Below are 15,314 nucleotides of genomic sequence, written 5' to 3'. Positions count from 1 at the left end.
GTGAAAGTATAGGATAATGATAGATCCTTGAAAATTTAAGGATGCTACAAAATAAATCGCGTAAACTTTAAAAATAAATTTACGCATTAGGCCGTGAATGATATAATGTAAATTTAGTAGAATTTGTAAGAAGTGATTGATGATGCCATTTAACTAAAAAAAAAAAAAAAGGAGAATAAATTTGTGTTACAAAAGTTTGGATAAAAGAATAAATGTTATATATATATATATATATATATATATATATATATATATATATATATATATATATATATATATATATATATAAGATTGCTTGTGATTAAAATAAGTAATTGAAAGTAAGACAGCATCCTCTGCCAAAAACCTTAGTATCCAAGTTAGGGACAAGAAGCAAAAATGAAGAAAATGTTAATCAAAAGGGACAAACAAACCCCACCTAGATAAAAAAGAGAGCTCTTTATCTCATTAGAGGCAAAGAATACAATCAATCTATATAGCAGTAAAGCTTCACCACTAAGCACTCACCCCCAAACTCTTAAATCATATTTTAATTAAGTCAATTTATTTATTAATTATTTTATTTTTTATTTTTGTTAAATAAATATAATTCTTTTAGAAAGTAGAACCTATATATGTTTTTTAGTTGCGTGTTGTAAGGTTTTGGTCTATCTTCTTTTTATTTTTGTTTGGGTCCAGAATTTTGAGATAAAAATGGATTAATATTTGTATGGCTTTATTATTGCATGTGGTAGGACACATTGGCCATTTTGAAGCAAAGAGGTGGACAAATTTGAAAAGAAGGAAAAGGGAATATACAATTTTTTTTTTTTTTTTTTTTTTTTTTTTGCATATTTTTTATACATACATTATAAAGCTAAAGGAAGCACTCACTTTATTTTTTGTGCGTAGGAGTTTTGCTTTGCTCATTCAAAGTAGCTAACTAGGAGACTCATATTTTTGAGCAACAAAGAAAATGCAATGCTCAAAAGAAACTCTCTTCTGGTTGTTCTACAATGTCTCAAGCTCCTCCCTTCTTCTCCTTCTCTTCCTTTACTTCTCTTCCACTTTGCTTCTCAAGCTCCTTAACTTCATTGGCAGCTACCCTATAATCCAAAGGTCTTTGCTTCCAAACTCTTTTTTCTTTCTTTTTCTTATTATCTCTTCGTCTTCTTCTTTTTTTAAATTAGCTCCATTTTGATCTTGAAGTTCTGAAAAAAACTGTGGTGCAGTTAAGCCGAAACTTATTATTGGTTTCAGTCTCTCAGTTTGTTAACAATTTTTTTTTCTTTTTTGCAGAAATCAAAATGGTTATGAGTATAATATGTTTTCTGATGAGGAAGAAGAAACAGATAATAATGAAACCTACTATTACACTCAGCCTAAAGAAAAAGATCATCTCGTAGCTGACATAGTTCATGGTGGTGAATCACTTGTATTTTTGTCTAACAACTCCAATATTAATCAAAGAACTCAAAATCATAATCTTCAAGAATTCATAACTCCAAGGGAGGAATCGCCTGTAGAGTTTCAAGAAGAAGAAGAAGAAGAAGATGATGATGATGATACTACTTTTGCTAGCGATGAACAGTTTTCTCTTCTTGCCTCAGCAGGTTCAGAATCTGAACATAACGAAGAAGACATAACAACAAGAGATGCTGATTCTCTTCAAGATTCTACTCCGGATCAAGGCGGCCCCACCTCAACCATCACTGCACACAGCCAAGGAACTGGTTTGGTAGATAGTGATGAAAACTATGGAGGTATTATCATATATATCACAATAATAATTCAGTTTGTTATCTTAGAGTCACATGTTGTACTTGTTGCGTATTATTATTACAGCATTAGTCCTGATATTGCTTATGCTGTAACTTGCAGAAGAGTACATTAATCCAAAGGATATGGAAAATAAAAAACTGGATACAAATTTTGCTGGGAATGAAAGGTATTTGATTTTTGCAGCAACCCAATTCAAGTCCAATAAGAAGCTTCAAGTTGAAGAAAAAGATGATGAAGAAGAAGAAATATTCGGTGATTCATGCACTGTAGGTTCTACATCTAAGAGCTCCTCTGAATGGAGGAGCTCAATTAAGGATTCAGTAACTGAAGATCCATTTTCTTCTTCGTCCCGAAGAAGTTGTCCTAAATGGGAATCCTACACTGTCTTTCAAAAGTATGATGAAGAAATGATGTTCCTGGATAGAATTAGTGCTCAAAAGCTTCATGAAACAGGTAATTAGATGGAATTCATTAGTACTAGTTGTGTGTTTTTCTCAAATTTTTTGTTAATGCATTAATTAGCTAAATATCTTTGTACCTATATTTTCCAGAATCACTGAAGTCTATTCAAGTATGTCCAAGATCAATTTCAGATAGAATTGTTCATAAAATTACAACTATGAACAAAAAGCCTTCAGACATCCGCCAAAACCCGTATCATGAACTAGAGGCTGCCTACGTAGCTCAAATTTGCTTGACATGGGAAGCTCTAAATTGGAATTACAAGAACTTCCATTGTAAGAGAGCTTCACAGCAGCGCGATTTCGATCTAGGTTGTCCAGCGCATATTGCACAGCAGTTTCAGCAATTCCAGGTTCTTTTACAAAGATATGTAGAAAATGAACCTTATGAGCAAGGCAGGAGACCTGAAGTCTATGCCAGAATGAGACTTTTGGCACCAAAGTTACTTCTAGTACCAGAATATCGAGGTACCTACACATACATAATATTGAAAGTTACACCAATTATGCTTATCTACTTTCATCTTTGATGTTATGCTATTAATGTCTTAATCTTTTGTTTTAATTGGATATTACAAAGAAATATGAATCTGGAAATTTGGATCCATCGTGTTTCTTGATTACTTTTAAGATTATGAACAGATAGAGCACTATTATTTTCTTATACCATTTTGCTTTCCTTTTCTTTATTCTTCGTAGGGCCTTCACTTAATTCTTTATATATTATATATATACTACACACACACACATAATTAGCATATTGTTCAAATAATAATGTGTACCAAACAAATCCTTTAATGCATATTACAAAGTAGGCGCATTAAATCATTTGACTATTGATTGATGAATTGAGTTTAATAAACTCAATTACATTCTCATTTTTTTATATATATTATTTCTAATAATGTTACTTATTTTCATGTCTCACCAAAGATTCAGAAGATGATCCAAAGGAAGATGGTTTTGGTTCAAGAATTTCATCAGCTGCATTTCTAATGATAATGGAAGAGGGAATCCAAACATTCATGAAATTTCTCAAAGCTGATAAACAAAAACCCTGCCAGATTCTTACTTCTTTCTTTAGGAGAAATCGAAGAGTATCGGTTGATCCTGCTCTTCTCCAACTAATGAAGAAAGTTAACAAAAAAGTAATAATTAATTAAGCTTTTTCTTTATTTATTTTCCTTTTGATATGAATTAAACTTTTTGTATAATTAACATTTTTGAATCTTTTGTCACATTTTGTGAACAGAAAAAGATGAAGCTTAAAGATCTTCGCCGAGCTCGGAAATGCATAAGAAAGAGAAAATTGAAGGTAGAAGAAGAGATGGAGATATTAATGGGATTGATAGACCTAAAAATAGTGTCAAGGGTATTAAGAATGAGTGACATAAGTGAAGAGCAATTGCATTGGTGTGAAGAGAAGATGAGCAAAGTAAGAGTTTTAGATGGGAAACTTCAAAGAGATTCTTCACCACTTTTTTTCCCAGCACATTGACCCACAAAACAATTTATATATTGCTTGATGACTAGATAATGGATGTGCATGGATGCACAAAAATGAATATCCTAGACACCCTTTTGTAAATATTGTAAAAAAATGGGGAAATATTACATAAATAAGTATAAAAGATGGGTGTGGGGGGCCTGCAAATCAAAGTGAATACATGTGGGTGACATGGAAGAAGAGTAAAGAGAGATATGGGTATGAGAGATGATGATGCAAATTGAAAGTGAAAGAGCAAAGACAAAGCAAGGAACATGGAAATAGATAGACAAGGGTAGCTTTAATTCACTTTAGCTTTTTTTCTATTTTTTGTTCTTTTAAAGCTTTTAATTAGGGTTTATCTACAGATGATGAATCAAAAGAAGAGAAGGGTATGCAAAGCTGTTTACACATGTAGTTGAATAAAAAAGAGTAGCACATGGTACACACAAAGAGCAATGTGGTAGTATTTATTGTGGGCCTAGCTAGGAGGAAAAAAATAAATAGATTAGTAAGAGAATAAATCAACATTGGAATTAGGAAACTTCTTTATTTAATTAATTATTTTATGAAAACAAGTTTATTAATCTTGTGGTTTGGATATAATTAGTTGTATTTTGTTGTATGGATGACCTTTATATGAGAATGGACTCATAAAACAGATTAACTAATTATTCACATTTTTTATTATCTAAAGTAAATGTATATAAGCCTAACAGTTGTAATTTGACTGCTCTTTTTAGCTATATAAAGAGTAAAAGTTTTAAATTTGAGTGCTCTCGATAAATAAATAAATATATTGCTAAGAGGGTTATATACACCACTCTAGTCAACTTCTTTTTAGCTTTCTTTTCAACTCTCTGCCTCATTGAAAGTTGTTGTTAGCTAATGAAATTGATTGAGGGTAATAATTAAGCTAATTATTCTTGTGTACTGTGGCCTTGCATTTTCAAGTTGATGGATTTTCATATTTTTATATTAAAGTAGTGATGCAACTGGCCATTTAATTAAACTCATTGCATTAACCTAATAAATGATCCATTTAATTAAATGGGCTCTATGTATTGTATTCATATCGATAGTTTAATTTTTGTATCACGTTCATATTTAAATATTTGATACAATTATTAAATAAGTCATTTCCGTATTGACTCTAATCATGTCACGCATTAGGCAAATTAGTGTTCAACCCGACACATCAATCGATTTTGACACCTACATATGACAAACCAATCTTTGTATGAAATACATTATGCATTGCAACTAAGTTTGAAAATTAAGATTAAATAACTTAAATTAGACTTGGCAAGGTTAAAGTTGAAACAGGTCACAATTGTGTGAGGAGTCGAAGGTTTCAAGTTCGAATCCTCTTAATTACAGTTGCTTTCATCAATTTGGTGAGTTAAAGAAATAGATACTCTTATTGTGTAGCTCGCAGTATTATTTTGCCTATAAAAACCTCCAATAAATTAAAAAAAAAATTGAAACAAGTCGCAAAGTACATAATGAAATTTACTATTAAGACAAAAGTCAAAAAAACTAAAATATATTGGAAGGAACGACGTGTTTAACTTTTTACTATTTATTTCAATTTAACAAAATATATAGTTAAGAATGCATGTAAATATTTCTACTTGTTTTTTTTATTTGTTTGGTGGTTAAATAGGCCGGAATAATATCGGAGAATTTGTTGAAGATATAATACATATAAAAGTTTTATTTAATGCAAAGAAAGTTTTTTAATTTCATTATTGGTTTTTTAAAATTTTATTTTCCCATTTTTTCTAATTAAATGTTTAATTAATTTTTTTTAATGAGCAAATAACCAGGATGCATAATCAAGTTTAGACTTCCAAAAAAAAAAAGGTATATTTAATTATAACATATCATTTAAATACTCTCGATTGGAGAATAGGAAAAGCATAAAGGTACTAAAATGGAAGAAGGTTACATGCTAGTTAGTTAATTATAGTTAATAGTTAATACTTCTATTATAATAAAAACACTAATATAATATTTGAAAATAAAGTCCAATTTGCTTACTAAATTTATTATTTTAAAAAAAATAACAACATCGACCTTTTAACTTAATTTATCTTTTAAACTTATAATTGACGCTCGATTAAGTTGCTCAAAAAGTTTTCATATTTATTCAAATCATCATCCATTTGATCCAAATTCTCATGTGAATTTAGAATTTTGAAAATAAATAGCGTTTGGGATGTAATTTTTAAATTAAATATTGTAATTTTTTAATAAATTATTTATCATGAGATTTTATCAGGGAATAAAAGTCTAATTAATTATCTTTTCAAAAAAGTCTAACTAATTAATAATTATCAAGGACACGTACCGTGAGACGTTGTTTTCTAATTTCTTTTCCTTTTTCATTTTTTCTTTTTGGAGCTTTATAGATTGAAAATTACAGATGACAATGATAAATTAATAGGGCGGCTTGTACAAGATTGGACCATTTTAAGTTTTATGTCATCTCACTAAACTTTCAAACACACTATTTTCTTTTTTCTTTTCTTTTTCTGAACTTTCAAAATCTACTCTGCTTGCAATTATATATAATTTATTTTTCAAAAAATTAAAAAAAAATAATCACATCGATTTTGAATATATTCGGATCGAATTAACATGTATCCATATTCAATTCATTTACGATCCGATCGGAGTTTATTGGATCCATTCGGGTCGGATAAATAAAGTGGTCACCCCTATAAATGAAGACAAAAGTTTTGGGTCTTCAAATATATTGTAGAGATTCTGCCATCTTATCTTAAAATTGGGTCAATGGGCCATTTTTCAAATTTTCGTGAGAATGAGTCAATGGGCTCTTAGGATTGTCTCCACGTGAACCTTTGATTCCACTGAAGTGAGGGCACTCAAATGGAGTCAAAAGGGATAATTTAATAATTTAATTATTAACTTGTACAAAGAATGAAAAAATACAATTTTGATTTGAAGTATCTGATCTAATTGACAGAGCATAGTATTTGTCAGATTCATTTTTAATAGAAAAAATAATATACAATTTCATATTAAATTCCATCATGGCTTCGATTTCCATAATTTTGTAAGAGATAAAAATCCTACATTAGATGTGAAATTTGTCGATTTCATCATTCAATATGAATAGTAGGATCTGATCCTTTTTTTTTTTCAAAAATAACATTCAAATACATGGATTTTATTTTATTCTAAATAATAAGATGTAAAATTCCATTGATTACAATACATAAATATTATATTTTATAGATTTTGTGAAATCCATGAATTTAACATTCTATCAGACTAAAGAATCACCAAAAAAATTTTCATTAAAATGGTCCTTAATAATCATACGACATTTGAATGGTTCGGACTCACATAATTTACTAAATATATAGATCACGTTCAGTAAAAACTTTTAAGATAGCACTTAATATTTTAACACATTTATTTGATGAAATGATTGTAAAATAAATTAAAACAACTAATTTTACGAACAATACCATAATCTTCTCAAAAAGTTATAATTATATTAATTATTTTTTACTCAAAAAAAAATATTAATCGCCAATTATTGCAATAATTATCAACTATTACCATAACTAAAAGGGCAACTATGTTCTAGAGGTCAATATAATTAGCATAATAGCAGAAAAAAATGACTAACGAGAAGGTAATTTAATTATTATTATTATTATTATTGTTTGTATATAAAATGACTAACAAGAAGTTGACTTATTTTCCAACTAAGAATGTAAAATATAATTTGCTGTACTTAATAAAAAATTTAAAAACTAAAATAAAAACAAATAAACATTTACACAAAATAATATTAGTAATATGTATTTCATTGTAAAAAAATATATATATCTTTAATAAAATTATTCCAATCTTAACTTTGAAATATTTATATATATTGGTTTCATCAATATTAAATTTGCTAAAAAGCTCTTTACTTACATCTGCAATGGGTCCAAATATATAAATTTACCTTAACTTCATTAGACCTTTCAATGGATAAAAGGAAAATTAATTTATGCACTAAAGACACTTTTAATTTGTAAATTACAAAAAATTAGTTTATATTTCATGACAATTAAATATTTTATATATTAAAATTCATTATATTAAATTCATTGATGGTAAAATAAATTCCATCTCAATATCCCCATATGTGTGGGTGTAATCAAAATAATATTTTAAACATAGAACATTGAACCAACATTCTTGCTATTTTATTATAATAATTAAAAAAAAAAAAAAAACAAACATATCCCTACTCCTTTGCTAAAACTAATCCATTATCCCATGTTATGCACCAATGCAAAAAAAGCATAAACGCCTTTAAAAGGGAACAAACAAAAGCTCTAATTACCTACCTTAGTAAATAATTCATTTCCATTTTCATTTTCTTTTCATTAAAAAATAATTTTTTGACTAAATAAGTAAATAATACCTAAATAAAGTAATTAACAAACCAAATAGTAGAAAGATACACGCGTGTATCACTTAGATCGGATCTCATTTCTTATATAATTGATTATTATATAGGTTTTTAATCGTCGATACGATTTCATCCTTTTTTTTTTTGATAAATTTACTAATTAACTAGTAAAATTTATTTTTATTAAACTGTTGATTTGTCGTGGTAGCTTAGCGGTGATAAGTATATATATGATTTAGGAACAATAAGATAAATAAAATTATTTCATCTATACTTTTTTTAAAGAGAATAATAATATTGACTATCTCGAGGAAAAATAATCCAACAAAAGGTTGGGATATTATCTTTTATTTTGATATGAACAACAGTAATTAAGAAAATAATAATTTATCTATTCTATTAAAAATAATAAATTTTAAATTTTCATAATAATTAAGAAAATGATTGAATTAATTTAATTTTAAAAAAATAAGGATAAACGACATTATTTTTAAATTAATATTTATTTAATTGAAATAAAGTTTAATGTACATATTTAAATAAAGATAAATTTAAATAAAATAATTAATATTATTTTGAATTTTTTAAAGCTGCCATTCCAGATAAAAAAAATTATAAAATTTAGCAGATGAAATATAATTATTATAAAATTTAGAAATTAAATGGTTATTTATTCTTATATACTATTAAATTAAATCTCACTAATAATAAAAAAATCTATTCCATATAAAAAATCTAAAATAAATAAATAAATAAAAAGCAAAAGCATGTGTTTCCTCAGATTCTCTTGCAGCGATTCGTCGACACAGAACTCGAGGCGAAAAAATAATAAATAAAACAAACGGTCAACAAAAATTAAATCTCACAGAAACCGAATCTACACTCGAGCACACCTGAACCTAACCTGAGCTCATGCTCATCTTCTTCTCTATCGCTTTGTTGTACGAATATTGAATACTCAATCTAACCCATCTCTTTATCCCTCTCTTTCATTTCCTCTCTCTAAATCTAGTCTCACTATCTCCTCCTTATTTCTCTCCTCTCCTCCTCGTGGAGGTTCCTTCTTGCCCTCACAGGTACCTCCCTCTGGACAGATCTATCTTGTAAATTTATTGACTTTATGTTTGGTTGTCTGGAAAAAAAATATAAACAACGAGAATCTTTTCTTTTCTTGACCAAATTTTATTGGGTTTATTGCAGAATTTTGCAGATCTTTGTTTTGATGTTATATGATCTTTTTTTTTTTTTTTTTTCATACAGGCGTTTATTGATTTGAGCGATAAATTGAAAATGAATTATTGTGGGTATCAGCAAAAGAACGCCATGGGAGGCAACGAGGAGAGGAAGATGATGGTGGATTCTATGGTTTGTCCCAAGCCTCGTCGATTGTGCCTTTCAAATCCTTCCTTTTACGATCAAATCAGACCCTTAAGGTTGCCTATGAAGTATGTATTTTTGTGCCTTCCATGTATTTTTTCTTTTCCTTAAAGATTTGTTGTATTCTATCTAAAAGTGGATGATTTACTGCTTTTTACAGTAACCAGGGTGATATGGGAGATTCGAAGGCTGGTGCTGAGCTTTTAGACCTAATTCTCACTAAGGTTCAACTCTATCTGTCTGTTTGCCTGGCTGCTGTTTTGCTGATTAGTTCTGTAGAGTTTACAGTATTGTATGGTAGCTGAATTTAAAAATAAAAAAAAATTTAAAAAAAAAAAAAAACACCACTATGGCACATAGATTAATCTGTTTGATGATCCAAAAACTGGTAATAGTAAAGTACTGGCTAAGGAGCTAAACACCCACTTATTTTAATTTTAAATTAACAGTAACCCAAAGCATGAAAATATTTTTCTTATATAATTTTATTTTATTTTGTATAAAATTCTGTGCAAAATTTATTAGGGAAAACGGTTTTTCTTCTAAACTGTGGTGGAAATTTCTTGCTGCTCATCTGTTAGCTCCCTTTATTGTTGTTGATGATGATGATGTTAATTTGTGTTTGTTGTTGTTATTTTTACTTTGACAACTGCTCCTTGCAGTTTTATGGCTAAAATACTTGACATATTTAAAGTTCATAACTTTCTTGTTTCCAATTAATTTAGAACTTCAGTTTGTTTAAATGTCAATGAAAAATGAAAAGGGAAAATATATTGCTTTCATATTATAAGCAATAAAGGAAACTTATTTGCTTCTCCTTAATTTTTTTTTTCCCCTAGGGAGGATATGGTGGGGAAAGATCTGGTTACCAGGTAGCATCATCTCCACCATTTTACTGTGGATCACCACCCAGTAGGGCATCTAATCCTGTAGTTCAAGACGCTCAATTTGGCAATGGAAAGATGACTCCTTTATCTCCTGCACCACCATCACCATCTTCATCGTCAGCTCGTAAAGGAGGAGGGTGTGTCCGAATGAAATTCGGGCATACGCCTGCAGCAGTGAGGATTGAAGGCTTTGATTGCCTTGGCAGAGATAGGCGAAATTGCAGCATCTCTGCCGTGGCATGAACATTGAATTGAATGAACTCTCAGTTGAAAAAAAAAATGAAAAAAGGAACAGAGATTAACAAATTTTGAGTCTAAGAGGGAGAGAACTAAAAATGGCACCAATGTTAGTGTAATTCTGTTTTTTGGTTGTAAATACAGGTCTATTGGTGTTTCTTGGTGAGTTATGGCATTGTGCTCTCTCAATATATGTACATGTAATGAAAGTTGTTGAGAGAGGTTTAATTTTGAAGAAATAAGAAGAGGAGGGGAGAGCCAAGTGTTTCTCTTGGTAGGTTTATTGTTCTTGTTTATAAAGAGATAGAGATGATTAGATCTTTGGGTGGGATCCCTTTGTAATAGTTCCGTGTCTCGTTTATATCTAATCCTTGTTTGTAATTGTAATATGAAAGAAAAAAGGATTAGCATTTTGGAAATCCATTTTCACCCTTTTGTTGTTTATATCCAATTTCAATTCTCCAGTTATAAGTTCTTTCCATAATTTAGTCATATTGATCACTTTTTTTTTATCGAAATCAAACTATACCCACTTTTATGGAATAGATAAAGAGTATTTTGTGGGGAAAAAAAATGAGAGTTGATGATGTTAGACTGAGGTTTGGTTCTAAATCTTAATATGACTTAAATTAATCATAAAAAAGTGGATTCTAATCTCTACGTGATACAAAGTATTCAGTATAGTTATGCTAATAAGCTGTTTTTTTCTTTTACCCGAGAAGTTGGCACATGACATTTTTTAAATGTACGTTTTTTTCTTGTTTTGCAACATAAAATTCTTTGTGATGACATATATGATTATAATGTCACGTAGAACTCTTAAATTTTGAAAGTGCCACAACGAATTTAATTATTAGTTATAGCATTATATAAATATTGATATTAATTATCATTCAATTATTATAATTACTACATATTAGTAAATAATTATAATAATATATTGATATTGATATTGAAATTATCGTATTATCTCTAAGATTATAGATAAAAATATTTACTGCGCATAGCACACTACTGGTTGTTAAATAAAAAAAGCAAAATGAACATACATACGTGTCGTTTTTGAGGTGGCAAATGTTATCTTGAAGCACAATACAATAAAAAGAGAAAACAAGAGGAAAATGACAATAAATTATTGTAAATGGGGCAGAGAGGAACACTGGGGTCTTAAGTGGAGCATTTTGTGTTTGTTGTGTTTGGTCTGGTTTGTTTCTGCATTGTGCATACGCAAACAGGACTTCTTTATCCTTTATAAAGAAACAGAGTCTTATACATGAAAATGTATTTCTGAAGATTGGCATTTATAACTATGACCATCTCCGGTGAGTGAACCATCCTCCAAAACTAGAGGGATCTAGGCAGAAGTTCTTTAAATTCAGAACATCAAATTTCAAAAACAAAAAAAGTTCAATACTTTGGGGGTGGGGTAAAGCTTGAAAATGTTTTGAGGGAAAAATATAAATTATTTCTTCAATTACAGTCAAGTTAACATATGAGAATGTTTATTTTAAAAAAGTAACTATGGTGTCTTTAATTTACGGTTCAGTTAACATATTAGTCGTTTCATTCAAAATAACCTTTTCAATTATCAATTGACTAACAATGGAAGTGGAACGGGTACTCGTAAAATTTGCACTATCTACATCTAAATTGGATTAAATATTTTAATACTTACACCAAATGATGGATGGAGGACACTTATTTAAAAGAGTCAAATAAAATTTCCTAAAGCTTTGAGAGGGTCAAATATAAGTTTAGTATGCTTGGACCCCTTAGGCATCTATTAACCTTAAGCGCTATATTCATACCTATCACAAACTCGTTTAAAATTTCTTTTAAAGTATCCATATCTATACCCATTTTAAATTTTAATATCCTCTTCTGTTCTATATTCATTTAACCTATACTCAAACCACATTTAAATGAGTTGAGTTTAATAGGATATCTACCAAACTCCACTTTGCTTGTATGTACAATATCTCACCAAGTCCATTATAATTGATGTTGGCTGAGTCTTGTAAGGGGTGAGACTAGAAAAAAAAAAGTATAAATGAAGGCTAATTCTAAAATTCTAGCCGTTTAATATTTAATTTTGGTAATTAAATTTTTTAGTATTTGATGATATTAGTTTTGGATATTTGAGTTTGGATTAAATGCATTTTAGTTTTGGTAAATGCATTTCACTTGAATTTTTTTTATTAAAATTTTTAAATTATATAATAAGTTTTGGTGAGTATAGGGTAGCCGCATTTTGAACCCGCGTCCAATTCAAACCTACAGTGAATAATTAATTTACTGCTCATACCTATTCCAAATTCATTTGGTCAATAGTTAAATTATAATTAACTAATAAAAGACCAAATTAATTTTATATAGAAAAGAATTTTAAGGTGAAAAAAAAATTGATACATAAATTATAATTAAACTAACTATGAGACCTTAATCATAATAAGTTTTTGAAATTAAAAGTATTTACATAATAATTTGATGAATTTATTTTCTAATTTTGGAAGTAAAAAAGCCAACTTTTCTTTCTCTATTAAAGAAAGGGGGCATTTATTGAAGGTGAGCAAAAGCAAAACAAATTGGCTGGCATCGATTGATAGCGTTAACTGTTCAGTTAGTTAGTGGTTGAAAGATCATTTGCAGGGAAGGGTTTGTGCTAGACTAGTTGGACGTTACATACGAGGCTATGACCTATATTTTCTTTCTAAATTTTAAATTTTAAATCTATAATATCTCCCGTTTCAAAATATAAATCATTTAAAAATATTCGATCAACATTTAATTTTTTAAATTATGATAAAATAAAAAATAATTTGATCAGATTATCTTTTATCTCAAAATTAAAAATAATTTGACCAAATTACCATTTATCTCAAAATTAAAAATATGTTATTAAGATAATTATTGTATTTAATATAAATAAAGATAAAATCAGAAAAAAGATAATTTATTATTTCTTTAAATACTCAAAATATTTTATATTTGATAAAAAATAATCATCTTAAAATGATTTATATTTTAAAACAAATAAAGTAATTTGTCTATATATAAATACATTTCTTTCTTTCTACAATAGTCAACTTATTTTTTTTAATTCATTTATTTTAAATTAAAGTACTATTTATTGAGATGTCATCGGAGCAAATGGGTTAGTTAATAGTCAATCCCATAAAATTAAATATATACATATTCCGCTATCCGCCTCCGTCAAAATAAGTTAAATTTTAAATTAAAAAATAAAAGAGACAACTCATGTTTTTTTTTTTAAATAAAAAATTCATTATGAATTTATAATCTTATTACAATGCACCATAATCACCAAATTGATGTTAATTTATGTGACAGAGAGGAACCTCCAACTCCCATGTCTTTTACTACGAAAACCAATTAGCTTATACTTTTATTAGATCAAATTTTTATAAATACAAATTCTAATAGAGTTTATTTACAAATTTTATCAATTTTGATACGACTGATATTAAGTATAATAAATTTTATAAAATTAAAACTGAAATTTTAATTCAAATTTTATTTCTACCAAAGATGATAAGTATGAAATTAACAATTGAATTTCATATAACTCTATGAAAAATAACTTTTTAGTTTAATTGGATTTGTAAGCGATATTTGAATTAAATATAATTCAACAGCTTAAAACTAAAGAAAAACTTTTAAGTGGTTGGGCTAAACTTTCAGGCTTGTGCTTAACTATCTCCCAAAGAGTTGGGCTATAGCACCAAACAGGAGGGCTGCTATTGTGTGGGAGTGGGACGCTCAAGTCCAAAAATAGGCCCAAGTTTTATAAAAAAAAAAATACTGACCTAACAAGACCTTGTAAAGTTATTTACATATTAGAAACTGAGGGATAAATTTATGAAAACACTTCCATAATTGATATGTCTATTGTTTTTTTTTTTATTCGAGTTCAGCTAATTAAATAATTAATATTTAAACCATTATATAAAAAACTGTCAACTAACAGCAACAATTACTAAAACCCTAAATAGTTTTTAATGGCTAAAATATTTTTCCAACATGTCTCCATCTTACGAGGGAAAAGAAAGGGAGTGGTATTTTTATCTTTTGAGCAAGGCAATTAGAACCACACACATATATATCATCAAAACAACCTCATCCGATTGAATGTGGTAAAGATAAGATGAACGACTATAGCCATTCGCTTCTCACAAAATATCATCCTCGTCTAAGTGATGATGTGTAGGTTAGATCTCCTAAGTCATATGTGACTCATCTAACTATTAGCTTAGGATGATGGATATGTTGAATTTCCGGTGGAACTTATAGCTTAGGATGATGAGTTTAAGAGATACTTCAACTACTAATAATCTCTAATTAAAGGTGTTTGATGAATCTAAGTCACTCAAACATTTGTTTCATAATCAATTATTGTTCTTCTAAAACTCTCTAATTACAAGATTGTTAAGTTTTTTGATATTCACATTGTAATATATTCATTCACATCTAATTTCATTTTAAAGAAATTGTTTTTCTAATATAAAATTTTAATTATTTAGTAATAAAAAAATATATCTATGATAACAAATTACAAACTAAATTTAGAATACTCACAGATTTATAAATTTATTCTCAAACATTGCATTGCATTGCATTCCATTTCATTCCATACCAGATCGATA

At 28.3% G+C, this 15,314-nt stretch overlaps 2 protein-coding genes across 2 annotated transcripts; both read left to right on the top strand.

Annotated features, from left to right (window-relative positions):
* Positions 1–883: 883 nt before the first annotated feature.
* On the top strand, positions 884–4,314 carry LOC105650679 (DNA ligase (DUF1666)). Its single transcript, XM_012237618.3, has 6 exons — positions 884–1,098; positions 1,279–1,742; positions 1,861–2,214; positions 2,313–2,690; positions 3,156–3,370; positions 3,475–4,314. Exons 1-6 carry the CDS (start codon positions 956–958, stop codon positions 3,718–3,720), a joined length of 1,800 nt encoding a protein of 599 aa, XP_012093008.1. The 5' UTR covers positions 884–955; the 3' UTR covers positions 3,721–4,314.
* Positions 4,315–9,068: 4,754 nt separating this feature from the next.
* Positions 9,069–11,094, top strand: LOC105650678 (uncharacterized). The gene is made up of 4 exons (XM_012237617.4): positions 9,069–9,225; positions 9,410–9,594; positions 9,687–9,750; positions 10,366–11,094. The coding sequence occupies exons 2-4, from the start codon at positions 9,440–9,442 to the stop codon at positions 10,654–10,656; spliced, it is 510 nt and encodes a 169-aa protein (XP_012093007.1). The 5' UTR covers positions 9,069–9,225; positions 9,410–9,439; the 3' UTR covers positions 10,657–11,094.
* The last annotated feature ends 4,220 nt before the right edge of the window (positions 11,095–15,314 follow it).

The sequence above is a fragment of the Jatropha curcas genome, chromosome 5, assembly GCF_041381405.1.
Source record: "Jatropha curcas cultivar XTBG-Jc1 chromosome 5, XTBG_Jcur_1.0, whole genome shotgun sequence".
NCBI lineage: Eukaryota > Viridiplantae > Streptophyta > Magnoliopsida > Malpighiales > Euphorbiaceae > Jatropha > Jatropha curcas.
Note: the sequence above shows the minus strand (reverse complement) of the source record. Positions and strands in the feature narration are given on the sequence as shown.